The sequence below is a fragment of the Branchiostoma belcheri genome, unplaced genomic scaffold (assembly GCF_001625305.1).
Source record: "Branchiostoma belcheri isolate BF01 breed outbred unplaced genomic scaffold, Haploidv18h27 scaffold84, whole genome shotgun sequence".
Lineage (NCBI taxonomy): Eukaryota > Metazoa > Chordata > Leptocardii > Amphioxiformes > Branchiostomatidae > Branchiostoma > Branchiostoma belcheri.
The window spans coordinates 61,393-77,374 of record NW_017804509.1 but is presented as its reverse complement, the minus strand read 5'-3'; the positions used below and the strand labels follow the sequence as shown (position 1 = coordinate 77,374).

Sequence of the window (15,982 nt, the reverse complement as noted above, 5' to 3'; positions counted from 1 at the left end):
AACGACGCAATGTGCGTTAGTTTTATCAGTTTTATTTGATGGTATGGACCTTTAAAAGACTGTTAAAATTAATTTGAAAACTTAAAATTATTTCGTTAATTAGCTACGAGTAGTTAAGTTGAATATTGAGTTGAATACTGAATATCGAATATCGAGTGTTGGATCTATGACGACATAACGTCCGAACGACGCAATGTGCGTTAGTTGTATCAGTTTTATTTGGTGGTATGGACCTCTAAAAGATTGTTAAAATTGATTTGAGAACGAAAAGTTATTTCGTTAATTAGCTACGAGTAGTTGAATATCATTATATAAACAGGATGCAGGCCCTACAAATCTGTATGGTTAAATCCATGACGTCATGACGTCAAAACGACGCAATGTGCGTTAGTTTTATCAGTTCTATTTGATGGTATGGACCTCTAAAAGATTGTTGAAGTTGATTTGAGAACTAAGAATTATTTCGTTAATTAGCTACGAGTAGTTAAATATCATTATATAAACAGGGATTCTGGCCCTAGAAATATGTTTGGTTGAATCTATGACGTCATGACGTCCAAATGACGCAATGTGCGTTGGTTTTATCAGTCGAATTTTGTGGTATGGACCTCTTGAGAATTTTTAAAAGACATTTGGTTTCTAGAAATTATTCCGTTACTTTGCAACATGGCGTTAATTCTCTATGCATCCACTAGTGTTGCGATCCTCGAAAATCCGTATTGTTTAATCTATGACGTCATGACGTCTAAACTTCGTAATGTACGTTAGTTTTATCAGTTTTATCTGATGGTATAGACCGCTAAAAGATTGTTAAAAACATTTGAATACAGAAAATTATTTCGTTACTTTGCAACAAGGCGTCTAATTGAAACATGTCGGGTGCGGTCCTGGACGGCATTCTTGAATCTTTGACGTGAAGATGAATCCATGTGCGTTGATTCATTTCGATAGTATCGACCACTTAAAGATTATTAAAACTCATTTGGTAGTTAAAGATTAGAAAATTATATAATCAAATGAATACAGAGTCTGAAAGGTTGTGGTTTGGTTTGACATACGTATGTGCAATGTCTATTTACATACTGTATGCGTGCTCATTTGCATATATGGGACAGTAGAATGCTTCCGCGCCTGAGACGTATCCGAAATAGTGCCTACCATTCGAATCGAAGGCTCAATCGAAGGCTGGCGAATCGAAGGCCGAAAGGAGGGCTAACTTTAGGTTGGTATTAATGAACGTCTCATGACCCTCCATGTGCCGCTCCCTGACAACAACCACTTGACTCTGATCTCTACCTATGCCCCAACTCTTGACTCTGAGGACGACGTCAAGGAGTCCTTTTACGTCGCTCTGAATTCAGCTGAACAGTCCAGAGACAGGGTCGCTAATCACTGCACTACGGACGCACCTGCTGAAGGCGGTGGTGCCGCAGCGGTTACAGATGTAGTCCCGCTGCGGTCCCTGCTTGACCCGGTCGAACCCCTCGCAGCAGTGGTGCGTGGTCGGGTCGTACGGGATCTCCGCCCGGGCGCCGCAGCACCGGAACGCCGGGGCCGTGCGAGGTTTGCTGAACACGGTCTCCCCGCACCTAGAGAAAATGATATAGAACAAGTAGTATATTAAGTTGATTCATCTATTTCCTTGTACGTAGGTCGAATTTGTTGTACCCACGTATCTGTCTGTATGTCTATATGTAGTTGAAGACCTTACGAAAGTCGCTATACTTTTGTTGAGTCAAATAAATAAAGTTTCTATATCAAAAGGTTACAAAAACTGGAAGCAAAAGTCAGCAACCATCACAACATAATCCAGTACTATAATACCGATGGGATATGGACGGAAACTTTAAAACCTGGTGAAAAATGTGTAGAATGTCTTTGTACAGATGGTATTCATGAACAAGTGAGCTCTGTCATGTCCTACAAGTTTGTTAAAGTTGTTCATGTCATGTTTACATCTCGTCATATTGCTAGCTCTGTCTGGGTCATGTTTAGACTAATTTCTATGTTTGGAAATATGCAGATAATCATGAATCAATGCCTCCAGACGTATATTCACATTGTGCATGCTTGAAAATGATTTGGAATAGCATACTATGATTTTCAATTTGTAAAAACTTAGCACATATAACATCTGTGTCCATAATATCACCATAGTCCATAATATCGCCACCTTGAGAAAAAGTGTGCTTAAATATATTTTTACTACAACATACTCTAGGTATGTACATTTGAGGTGTGCAGGAGTGCATACCAAAAGTATGTTGCAGTATATATAGTATAGTAAAATATCTTAAAGCACACTATTTCTCAAGGTGGCGATATTATGGACCCTGGTGATATTATGGACACGGACATTATACATGTATAAGGCAGAAAGTTTGTGGTCCTACCGATGACATTCGTAGTTGGCCTGGACGCCTTCATACACCTCGTTGTAGCAGCAGTGGTGAGTCTGTCCGTTATAGGGAACGTTCTCCTCCCCACAGCAAAGCCACTCCGACGACTCGGTCGCTGGGAACGAGACCACGTTCATCCCGCACCGGATGCACCTGGTACTGGCTTCCGGTCCGTCCAACAACTGAGGAAAGGTGAAGAAAGAGGTTACAAACGTTGAAGATCACCTAACTCTTTCCTTGTAAGAAATAGCTGATCCATGAAGGCAATAGTGCAAGATAAGCTATTCATGGTCAGTACTCGAAATACAAGAGGACATGAATTGCTCAGAACAGATAACAAAGACTCCCGGAGCTTCTCTAAGACTGTAAATAGATGAACAAATACAAAATTTAGATTGAAACTGTTTCATCTTTTGCGACTGAAGAATAATGAATGCTGAAGACAAAGTCAAAGAAAGACAAAGGAAGATTCCAGAACACGGTGAATGATGACGACGAAGAAAAACAAAGGCATATTGCAGAAAGACAGAGCAAGACAAAGAAAAACTGCAGAGCACGGAGAAGGGTGATGAAAAGAGACAAAAGCTTCAAAAAGATGAAGAAAGGCTACAGAGCACAGTGAATTTGGCGATGAAGAAAAACAAAACAAAGACAAGTTGCATCAAGACAGAAAAATACTACAGAACAAGGTGGATGGTGAATGAAGAAAGACAGAAACACGGTAAACGATGATAAAGAAAAACTACATAAAGATGAAGAAAGACTACAGAGGACAGTGAATGGCGATGATGACCAGCCTTACCTTATGAAAGCAGCAGATCTGGTTCTCCGGGTCGTACGGGATGTCGTTGTTCTCCCCGCAGCAGCGGAACGACGTCTTCGCGTCAATCGGCATCACGAAGGTCGTCTGTCCGCAGGCCTGGAGTGAATTGGATTTATTAATCAAAGAACACACTTATTATAGAAGAAGTGGGTAAATTCGTCTTCCACTGCCTCTAAAGGAGAAGACGTCGACCCCAACAAAACTGGTACCACGCATGTTGTAGAAAGTAAAATTTCACAAATCCTTTCACAGTCTCTCATATCATTGACTCTTCTGTTCTGATCTGAACACCATGAGTATGTTATCTTTACAATCAGAGCTCTTAAAGCCTTCTTTTGTAGTGTTTACATTGTGGTTGTGAAGTTGCGCCCTGTTGCAAAGACCACTCCTTGATAACAGTACGAGAAAACTATCTCTATGTTTTCGAAAAGTAAATGAAATTTGCGATTTGAAAACATGTAACCCCTTTCGTTAAATACATTTTGTTTCATTTAGACTGATCGATCCGTACAGTAACAGATTACCGACCTTGCACACATGCCTGTTGGCGGCGCCCTCGTAGATCCCGTCCGGGCAGCAGGTGTGAGTGAGCGGGTCGTACACTATCCACCCCTCCATCGTGATGCACAGGGCGGGGTCTATGGCTGACACCTCGTATTCCGGTACTGGGGCAGACAAGGGAGAAATTGACATGTCAAACACGTAAAGCAAATTGAAAAGACTATCTCCATATCAAGATAAATACAGAATCTGCATAGGCCAGCCATTATATAGTGAGTTACTATATATTATATAGTGAGTTAAGCTGTGGAAATACATCGTGACTAAATCATCATCTTCACTTCAGTTCAATTTGAGTCCTGATCAAGTCTATACTACTGCCAAGGCTTTGAGCCCCTTCACTATTGCCAGTTGCATTCAGCATCAAGACAAACAACCAGCAGCGCGCGTCCATTCCACCCAGCCAAACACAGACATGTCACTGATGCATCTGTCCTGACCGTAACTGTGACAAACCTCCTCCCTACAAGTCGGGCACCTTTAGAGTTACACGTACCCTGTACGCCATAGCGCATTGTAAGGCGTGCCAACAACCCCAGGCAGACTGATGAATATACGAGGCGCACATAAATGAAGGAAAGTGTCATTTAGTAACAACAGGTGGTTCATTTATACTTGTCAAAACCCGCCAGCCTTGGAGGACCTACAGCTTGTAGAATTAGTCTCCAAGGACTGAAAACCTATAAGGTCTGGAGAAGTCGTGTTTCCCTGGACTGAAGCCATCCACGTTTTCTCCTTGGTAAATGATGGCGTTTGAACAATTAGACGTACAACCCTCAAGATTAATAATTGAGGAAATTCCGTTGGTCATAGAACACCGCTAGGCGGTAACATATGGCCATGTATGTTCATGTAAGTTTATGCCATTCAATCGCACATCTGTCATCGTTATAAAGCATTATTTCCTTTCTCTTTGATTTCCGCGAAAATAAATGTGGTTCCGTATTCCAGAAATTGTGATCCGAACATATGACATTCGTGCACGGTGTTAAAAAGTTAGGGGGTAAGACTCCTAATGCGCACATTGGGCTTTAATCTGAATCTGTGTCTTTGCAGGCACGCGGCGCGGTGGCAGCTGGCTACATTACACCGATGGACTTGTTACACCTAACCCTTGAACATCTAACTCTAGACATTGTTTAAAGCTATCTAATGACAATGCCCCTGCTGCACTTGGTGACAGCGATCCACTCTGCGATCGTTCTAGGAAGGAATGAATTCTTGAAAGCTAAACAAAATACATGATACTTCTCCAGTACGGAAGTATAGCGATAATCATCTAAACTTATAATGAGACCACCTGCGTTGATGGTTTTGCTTTAACGTCTTAAATTCTTGAAAGAAGTAGCTCCAAGGCATGGGCTGGAATATCGCGTTTCTTTTGAGTAAACTTGAGAAGATCGCTTATCACCTCCAATCCGTGACTTGGCACGCAGTGTAATGCTCCCAGCTGTCACATAATTCAATTGTTGAAAGCAATGCAGTACAATTAACTCTGGGCGACCGATAACACAACCGTTGGGAATAATTAGACTATCGGGAAAGGCAACAAACTCAGATCGCCTTATCTCAAACCCACGGGCCTTTAAATTGTTCTGATAGACAGCAATAAGATAGCAGGAGTGCTGTGACCAGCTGGGCATATGGTGCACGGCCAAATCCTTGGTATTTAACACCTGGTGTAGTTCGTTTCTGTGATTATGGCCGTGTCTATACGGAATCACCGAAACCGCGATTCGGGTAACTCACATTCCTCACATCTGGTCCACGTGCCACACACACCTGTAAAACCGTGTCCGAACATAATGCGCTTGAGCTACATTTATTACTGTTTGATGATAACACGCAAGGCGGCGTGTTATTAATGTCAGAGGTCAACGACCTGCTTGCTGATGCCCCCCTCCCAGCGTATCTCAGCCGAATGCCGACGTGGTCCCGCCAGAGGCGGTGAAGCTCGCCCTAGAACGGACACATTATTTGACCATTACTGCTCTTTAAGTTGCTGCCACGTAAAAGTTGGTATTGCATATAAATAAAGAAATATCACCCCGTAATCCATGACCAGCCGAAGTCACATTGAAATCACATTGCGTTCAGACGCAAATCGCGATGCGGGGAAACCGATTCGAAACCACCTCTAGAAGTGGTTTGGGCTCAAAGCGCTTTCAATGTGATTTCGGAGCGTTCACATGGAGCCACTTGGAACCGGCTTCGGGGTAAACCACATGTAAACCGCCTTGGGTGATTCCGTATAGACACGGCCTAAATACGCACTTTGTAAAAGTGACTAAGGGTAAGAGATGATTACACAGATGACTTCTGTAAGGCCTAAAGTCCACCGAAGATCGTTGGGCAATGTTGTGACCAAAACGTGTTCGTCACTGACATCATGGAAAGATCATTGGAAAACCTTGGAGATTTTTTTAATCATAAAGATTATTGAAATATCATTGAGAGATGTTTGGAAGACCATGAGGGCCAATGATCTCTCACTGAAAGACTGTTGGGATATCTGTCCAAGTTTTGGATGCTCGGTGGTCTCGCCTGTGTGGAATCCCTACTCAAGTTCTGTAACAAGAGAGCATGTGCCTTCCCCGGTCAATGACCTACTAACGTTAATGATCAGACAGGTAGCCGGATACATGTATCATGTGTATAAAGTAGCCTTGCGGAGAGGATGTAGGACTCGGGAGCTATAATAGGTTTGGTAACCAGGCTAGTATAAAGTCGTGAGACATCCCAGGAGGATTGACAGTTCGGTAACCAACACAGACGCCAGGAAATACCGGGACTGCCGAGACGACTGTCACATTTCCTCTCCTACCGCACTTTCACCACAGTCCACTCTGCAAGATCTTAAGAGACTTCCGTCAACAATGTCTGGTCTTGGGGATTTACACCTTAGATAAATCTACAGAAACCTACAGTGGGTGTCACTGGAAGACAGAAGAAAAATGTCAAGACTGTGCATGATGTACAACATGACTAATAAACTGGTGGATGTCCCAACTACTAAGTACCTAATACCAGCCCAGAAGAAAACAAGAAATAGCCATGCCTGTAAGTACCAGAGTTATCAACCAAGGATTGAGGTGTTCAAGAATTCATTCTTTCCTAGAACTATCGCAGAGTAGACCTCGCTGTCACCAAGTACAGTAGGGGCATTATCATTAGATAGGTTTAAACAATGTCTAGAGTTAGAAGTTCAAGGGTTAGGTGTAACAGGTCGATCGGTATAATATAGCCAACTGCCGCCGCGCCGCGTGCCTGTGAAGCTGGTGTGTTACGCCAAAGGGCGGTTATACCAGCTATACTGATACAGATATCAGTGAGCCCATGACCATAGGTGCTGGCAAAGGGAAACAAAATCCTTTGGGTCTTGCTGGAATGTCCATCGCAAGACGTAAACAGCAAACTCGTAGACATTGGCCGTACATTTTCTCGTTAATGGATATCAACACCAGACATGTCACTAAGAAGGTGGCTACTTTTAATGGGGCATTTGGCAGACTTTCCCTCGTGTTTGACAGGGATTTCCGCAGAGTGTTGGGTTTTAACGAACTGTAACTGATCAACGAAGAACAGAAAGGCTTTAGCAGGAGTCTGGCGACTGTTCTGATTAGGATTTTTCATGGGTCAAGATTCTGATGCAGACGATACAAACACGGCAGGCGTCACAATACCTGGTTGTTTACCTTTGAAACTTGACGTACTCGTTACCCGAATGTTCGCATGGTTTGTCGCACATTTTGGTAGCTAATTGTTTAAATATAGACCTGGAAAAGTGATACCAGATTCAAGGAAAAGGTTCAAGCTGAAGTCTGACCAGATTTAGGCCACACCTACACCTTTCACACCTTTACTAGCTTTCTATACGAATCGAATCGAATTTGAGATAAATTTGAGTCAAATTTGACTGCCAACCACACCCGAAATACTCTAGAGCATCAGCAAACTTTATCCAAACCAAATCTTGCTCTTTATTCTTAATTTGTGCTAGATTGTAGATGTTGCCTCCACGGGATTGACTAATGACCAACACTACGCCGCTCGACCAGAAGAGAGTGTGGTTTATTTACCCGCCCGTCACTCAGAGACCCGCTTCTCCTGCGGGTCAGGTACAGGGTTCGGCGGAAAGACGCGGTCATCTGGCGCACATCAACCCGCAAACCTGGGCTTCATTTTGAACCCGGAGAAACTGCGAGACGGAAGAGTGAACAGGCGGAATGCTGTACGAAGCTCCGCCTGTCCTGTTCTGACATCAAAGACGACTCTTCGTGACACCACTGCCTCTCAGAAAGACGAGGATGAGAAACCGTGGTAGTCTACACTAGCCTGGAGTCCGGTCTTGTTAGCTTTAGTCCGATCACCAAGACCCGCGCCGGGGTAGCGGATCTTGGGGAGCAGACCAAAGTTAACAAGACCAGACTCCAGGCTAAGTCTCCACCAGACTAACATATAACAACACGGATTGTGGGCAGGCAATAATGGGAATAACAGGTAGTTTGACCACCATACAATCAAGGGGGAAATGTTATCCTTACCACTGCTCACTCCCCTGGCTAATGACTTAACGACCCTATTCTTGCCAAATTCTACTATCCATAATTGGAATGCTGTAGAGGGTCCGCCTGTCCTGTTCTGACATCAAAGACGACTCTTCGTGACACCACTGCCTCTCAGAAAGACGCATGCATCGGACAGATTTTGAATATCTATCCAGTTGCGTTAAAAACAATGCCCCTGCGTGTCTCATTACCTGGCTGTCTATACTTCATGGAGAGATACCCCTTGCTCTTACTCGATACGTCTGCCAAGTGGTAGTTTGAATCACGATTTCCAAGATGTACATCAAACAACTGGAACGCATCAGCCGTTCAGGCTGGAATCACGTCCTCGTTGTGCGCTGAAGAACGTGTTTCCTATCACAGTGTTACGAGTGTCTGGTCTCTCCCTTGTTTCACGCCCAGTAGTAGACTGGGGACACGTATCAAGCTGTGAACCACAACACAACGCTGGAAGGCGATCTGGTACAGACGCCTTAGCGATTAATCAAATTCTTCAAATTCTTGATTGACATATCAACATTACAGACGTAACAATATGGTCTAAATGGCGTTGCTATTCACAGTAAGGTAAAAAAAAATTGACCAAAAAACTGAGGTAGTATACACATGAACTGCACATCCCTGACCCAGATATTTATACATAAGTATCACTCTCTTGATATCTACACGTGTAGTCTGGTTATTTTGTCTGATGTTCTGATGTATGAAAGTGTTTTTATTCACTTCTGACTTCAAGTTATATTCAAGGCCAAGAGTTGCGTGCGTTTACAGGAATGAAAAACCATCTAGAAAACTGTTTCTCCAAGTTCAAAGTATCCAGTTACAAGTTCAAGCGCGGAGAAAATGTGTAAGATGAGACAGGGCAAGAATTGCGTGTGTTTGGAATGAAAAACCATCTGGAAAACTGATTATCTGGGTCTGAGTATCCAGTTACAAGTTCAAGCGCGGAGAAAGTGTGTAAGATGAGACAGAGCCATTGCTGAACCGGCGCACGTGGTTCAAGCAAAACATTGAGAAACGCGATCCCTGCCCCTTAACCATCCTGTTTATCTTAAGTGGTTTTACGATCTTTGATATATGCTGCTCAACATCTTGAAGCTACTACAGTCATTCTGAATCACAGATTCCTATAAAACAGACTGTTCCAAAGTTTCTCAGGTTAGATTTATTGATAGCTATATGGACGTCTTTTGTGGGTAGACTTTGTTGTAGAACTGTTTGTGTGGGAACTGGTGACCCAAAGATGCCAGGAATACTTGCGATTGCTCTGGGATATGACATAGGTCGCGGGTAGGCACGAAAATCTGCTAATTTCTGTACGTTGTATGTTTCGATTGGTTAGAAACAAATTTGTGTGAAATCAAAGAAAGGTGCTGATGCGGTTTGTAAAAAGAGTCTTTGAAGTAGGACATTAATAAACAATAGTAACTCAAGCTTGATACTGTATAACCTTCCCGCAATTAGCTTCTTCCCAAACTAGTATGGACTATAACTGCAGCACCCCTTAAATTCCTGGAGTTTTGGACGATGATACTGGTATGGACTATAATTGCAGACACCTTAAATTCCTCACATTTTGGACGATGCAACGTCTGTTGTTTGAGCTGGACAAACCGCTGAAGGGTAACCTGGTTGTTTATGTTCGGTCCTGTTTATTAGTTTCCTGGGAGGTTTCTGGATCACTTGATCGGCTTGCGGCTTCAGATGGTCCGGGGGACATCCCTGGGAAGTTTGTTTCTTGTACTCCGTTAAATCTACATAAATAGACACTGTGAACATGACACACCGCTGGCTGTACCCAAACAATCACAGAACATTTACGTGACATTTACCAGCCCGGACCGCCAATACAAAATTCTTTACATACTGTAGATGCGCAGCCGACGTTGATGACTGTCTTCCTATTCATGCAAAAGGTTTAACCAACTGTTAAGTTTGGAAGGTGGTTTAGTTTTAGTCAAATGCTGGTTTTGCTGGCATTCAGACTTTTTTTGGCTGTTGCATACTTGCCTTATCCGCTGGTTAAAAGGAACAGAAAACCGAGAGGGGTGGAATCTGTTGTGCCCTAACGGTCGAGACTATGGGAGAGATGGGGTTTGTATCTGTATCTTTTTAGCCGGTATAACCGCCCCTCAGCGTATCACACAAGCTGACGAGATTAAATGTATTAATTTATCGGCTGATGACATATTTGCCTTTGGTCCAGCGACTGCTGGTAAGCTCACATAAGATGTCTACCAGGCTACAATATCGTCAGACCACTTTCCTTACCGCCCTAGAAACGTTAACAGGAGCAGAAAACCAAGAGCCTTTGGTACGGCGACTGCTGGTAAGGCCACACCGACTTGATTTTATGGATGACATCCTCTGAAGACCACCAAACTAGTGCGCGCGGGCGAATAAAAAAAATTCCGGCCAAAAATAAAAATGCTACTAAACGACAGGAATACAAAGCTGGTTTTGTGAATTTGCGGCAATACATAGCGACGTATACGACATGATTTTTCTTTTTGAGAACAGGCGAAAATCAATGCGCGCGCGGATGTCATCCATAAAATTAAGTCAGTGTGGCCTAAGTGTAGCAAGACTCAACAATGACAAGGATGTGTTCCAGGCTCCAGTATGTTACTTTCCACACGGCTCAGTTCTGCTGGTCCCCCAGGGGTCTTTCATTAGACCGGCCTCAATATGTCCGAACTGATAAACTTCAGGATTAGCAGACATGGTAGTGTGGAAAGACTCCGTCTTAAAGGCATCCAGTGCAGTTTTTAGGGCTTGGAAACCCGATTTTTCAAAGTCAATATTCTAGTCTCTTATCTACATACAGTACTGAGTTAAAACCACAGTATTTCAATGTATATTGACCATCATTGAGCAAAAATACCAAAAATTCTGACTGCAAATTGTTACTGGAAGGGCCCTTGCCTGATTTGTAGGGTACCACCCAGGAAACAAAGGACTCATCTTTGGGCTTGTTTCTGAAATACCCAAAGTCTAAAATAATTATTCAAATGTGCTAAAGTGAATGAATCAGTATGTGTCAATATCATAAAGATTGCCTTACTACGAATATTTACAGTTTTGCTGCTCTGAAATCGCATTGGACGCCTTTAAAACGGTTCTCTTAACACCATACGTGATGAAAGTACACACAGATCTATCATTCCCACGCAAGCGTCAGTATTTACGTGAGAACAGTCATGCCTCTCGGCTACTGGAGATAGTTGTCAATAAACGCCTTAATCCTTCAAAACAAACATTACACGTGATAACAAATACCGGGATAGAGGTGTGCCACACTGATGGATGGCAAACTGCACTTAACACAGTCTTCTGTCAACATGCCTTTCTCAGGAACAACAGTGGTTTAGTGTGGTCTTAACACGTTAGCTAACTTTACAAAACGCAAATTATTTATTTCTATTTATTTTTTTATTTCATTGAAATTGCAACAATGCAATACACGCGGAGCAGAGGCAGCTGTTGCTGGTAAATGGTGTTGTGTCCCGAACATAGAAACGTATACTGGACAGACAATACTCATTTTTACTTGAGTCTAGTGGGGAAAGTCGTGTAAAGTGCCTTTCCCAAGGGCACAAGATCGGTGGCATGTCAGGACTCGAACCCGGGACCTCTTGATTCCGAGTCGCGCACGCTGCCATTGCGCCACACGACCCCACTGACCCCATTGTGAAGAACTGTATTCGTGTAGGCAAGTAAAAGGCAACAATCCATCTGGTGCAACGAACTAATACATTTGGCATTGAAATTTGCAATTTTGGACGTTTTTTGTCAATGTTTATCAATGTGTAATGTGTTGTGCGGCATACCAGCATACCAGCCCTGGTGTCGAGGAGCTTGCCTGGGTAAGTCCGGCATACAAGCTAGCTGCCTGATGCTCCTCCTTTGCATTGTGCTGATGCAATCCAAATCAAGTTTACATAATTTAAAAAGTTAAAAAGATAAGCTTTACAGTATCTAGACAACCATTTCGACAGCAGGCTCCATACACTCATCATAGCCGTAACAGTCGACGGACCCCGTCAGTAGGCCCGTACCCTGGAGCCTGACCCTGACTCTAATGGTCTCATTAAGACTCCAGTTGACCTCTGAACCCTCTGATAGGCTGAAATCTAAAACATTTCAAACAGACGTCTTTCGGGGTGCAGTTCACTCATGCCGAAACGCAAGCTGACGGGTAGATTGCATCGTATGTTCTACTATATGAATGAATGAATGAGTGAGTGAGTGAGTGAGTGAGTGAGTGAGTGAGTGCGTGAGTGAGTGAGTGAGTGAGTGAATGAATGAATGAATGAATGAATGAATGAATGAATGAATGAATGATTATTAACGTGTTATTGCGACCATACGTCGCCCAGCCAATATGGGCTTATAAGACACCAACAATTATAAAATCATAATTTATTAACCTAGGACTACATGGGATAAATTCAAGCTTTACCTGTGCCTTTTCTCCTTTGTTTTTTAATCTTTATCCACCTATTAGTTTACATTGTAATCTTACGACATACATATAAATTTTAGGTAGTGCCATGTTCTATGATGATGTTCTACCAGTTAATCATGGTACATGTACAGCATCTGGCGATTCAAATAACACATGGGTATTTTGTATGAAGGAGGCCATCTACATCAGGCCATTACAACCATGACGGGGGGCGCCACAGACTTTCTGCGTACCGAGGTACACGTGTCATCTACATAACGTGACGTTACGTCACAGAAACAGTGGATTGCTCATATTCCGTGACAAAGTCTGGATTTGTACAGACAAAAATTTGGATAATTTCAATTTCTAGTGTTTTTGGAAATTACAATTTAAACTTGCTTCATAACACGTTGGTTAATGTGGCCTAATTTCGAATTCAAGCCGTACGCAATTTGGTTGTATATATATATGTGTTCTCAAATGAAACACAGATTTACACAGTACTGAAATAGGAGTTAAGTGGAGAGGGTCGCAGGCCTCAATAAAGAAAATCACTTCAAGTAAGCAACATCAGGCCCACATGTTACAGCACTTTATCAAAGAGGGGTCGCTAGTTCTGCGTTTGACATAAGATTCTCTAGTCAAAGCTGTGGCGTCGAATGGGTCGAGTGGCCAGGCTAGCGGACACAAGATACACATGTCACCGGTTAGATTCTTGGGAAAGGCACTTTACACAACTTCACCTCAGTGGCTGACTTAACATTATTTGCTTAAGGAATGTCTCAGTTCTTTGAGTGCACACAGCCTTCCCTTTGTCAAAGCGTCCAGACTGTATCCTTCAAGTCCAAGTTTAAGGTTAATGAAATTGGCTTCCTGAAACACTAGCTGAACTTGTGACGGCTTGCCCTGTCGCCGTGAATCAAATGTTACACACTGTTCCAATTATGCGCCTGCTCTCTCTGAGGACGGGATGAAAACAAACGGGAGATGAAATGACAAACTAGAGGTGAACTGGGGACAAACATCCTTGTTTAGATGAACGATAGGCTAGCTTCTGTAGCAGGCTTACAGAACTGGGGGGTTTGGTGGTCTTCGGCTGTTTTCTGATTAGCGCAGTTCTACAAAACGTGGGTAATTCAACCCGGCCGGCTATGCTCTCTATATGCAATCAGAAAATAGCACATAAAAGCTCCCAAAGACCCTGAAGACGGAAGACGCCCCAAATCCCCAGTTTTGGGCATGCTATGGAGGCTAACGTTAGCCCATGTTACATAATCCCTCGCTGTCGAGCTCACTGGGTTTTCCTAAGTGTCTGGCCAGCAGAACAGCAACTTAAACTTCACATTCCACACCAAGGCTAAGCCTGTATGCTTGTCGTGTCTAAAATCATTGGGGGAAGTGTCTCTCGTAGTTTTGGTGTAGTTTTTACCAAAAGACTCTAAGAGGGAGTTAAGCAAATGATTCTTCAAAAAGCACGTCCAGCGAATGAACAAAAAAAGCTATGATAAGGGGAACAAAAGAGTCAGTCATCGATTTAAGAGCTAATGCTGTTACACACCAATGAAAGATGACTAAGTTGTCCGTCAGGAAGTATTTGTAATGTATGTCTTTCCTCAGTACACAGTGGCCGGACACACACAGGAAACAATACCGTCTGTGTGGGGAGCGGGGACTCTTGTCTCCAATGCTTCCCATATCCTCAACTCAAGACACTTCGGCAGACAGACAGTCTGACATTTCAAGCTATTAAAGTCAATGACATACTGACGTCTTTATTCTGAGTCACGAAAAGACTCCAGTAAGTCAGTAACGTGATGCCATACGTTGAACAGGCAAAGGGGTACCCACTAACCTAGCGTCAATTTTGTCACCTGGATAGCTTTCTAAACATAGTAAGTTCATCTTCATGACCCTTCATGACATTTTGCCTATGAAGCACGCAAAGAATAGAACATAAAATCTTATCATGGGCAGCCTGGTTCTGTGACCCACTCCACTGGGCGCCCCCCCCCTCCCACCTCCGTACTTCAGACCAGTGCTCTTAGATCGCTTGGTATACAAGGCGTATACTAAGTATATGTGAACAGCTATTACAGTTAACAGCTAAATACAGTTAACAGAGCTATCCTGTCTGTATCAAGTTTCTTTTTATATTCCTATATTATATATAAGTGGCTACATGTTGTGAAACTTGATATGCCTTACCTGGCTGACCTTGAACCCCACTCACGGTCATTGTCACGGCCTGGAATGGAAACAGAAAACACAGTGTTACGTCATAGCCCAGGGCACATCGGACATCACACATGTAACAGTTCACACAAAGTCACAGGGTGAAGCAAGCTGTTGTTTTGTTCTCTCATCACAACATCAAAATTCGCTTGGAATCAGTCCGCTATGTTTTATTACACGCGGTGCATCATGGTCCGTAGTCCCAGATGATTCCCAAAATGGCGGCCGTCCAACATTCTGACACCGACTGTCGTGCCAAGCGTGTTCCTGTGGGCCAGCTATCTACAGTCGGGACACTTTGTGATGATAAACTCTGACTTTCCCATACATCAGACGCGACGTGGGTGACTTCATGATATACACGAACACTGTTTATAGTCAACTCAAGGTATAGCAGATTGATGATGTTATAGGAAATAGATACAGGTAGGATATTTTGAGATCTCGATCTAGCAGGATCTACGGTCACGATTCAAGTACATATCGTTTCTTGTCTCTATCTTTAGCGGGGATCCAGATCAAGATCTCTGCTAGTACAATCGTCGATTGTACCAGTCGTTAACGATTCAACCAGAGCAAACCATGGACGATGAGTCGATATTATGATTATCATAATTTGATGATACGTGCGATCGCCATGGCGTAACAGCTAATAGTAGTCAAATATCGAGTGACGCTTGGCTTATCTTATATACTGCCCAGCAGTAATTTGCACCTGTCTTCAAATAATCTGCATGTATAGGATGTAAACAAAAACAGCGATCGCTCGTATGAGTACAGTTTTCTTTGGACTGTAGACTTCAACACTTCCGACTGCCAAATGTACCCTGACGTAATGTGTTGACACACCGATTAGGATTACCGATCTAAACGAGTGGGAGGGGAAACTCAGTCCCCATCAACAGTGGCACTGGCTAGCCTCCACAGCATGCCAAAAGTTGGGGGGGGG

At 43.1% G+C, this 15,982-nt stretch overlaps 1 protein-coding gene across 1 annotated transcript in view; it reads right to left on the bottom strand.

The window, feature by feature from the left end:
* Nucleotides 1-15,982, bottom strand: part of LOC109486880 (SCO-spondin-like) — a 60,227-nt gene that overhangs the window by 43,040 nt on the left and 1,205 nt on the right. Inside the window, exons 2-6 of the mRNA XM_019790785.1 lie at nucleotides 15,007-15,046; nucleotides 3,751-3,887; nucleotides 3,202-3,318; nucleotides 2,394-2,581; nucleotides 1,410-1,589 (exon numbers count right to left, since the gene is read on the bottom strand). Coding sequence (XP_019646344.1) covers nucleotides 1,410-1,589; nucleotides 2,394-2,581; nucleotides 3,202-3,318; nucleotides 3,751-3,887; nucleotides 15,007-15,046 — 662 coding nt within the window. The remainder of the gene's footprint in view (nucleotides 1-1,409; nucleotides 1,590-2,393; nucleotides 2,582-3,201; nucleotides 3,319-3,750; nucleotides 3,888-15,006; nucleotides 15,047-15,982) is intronic.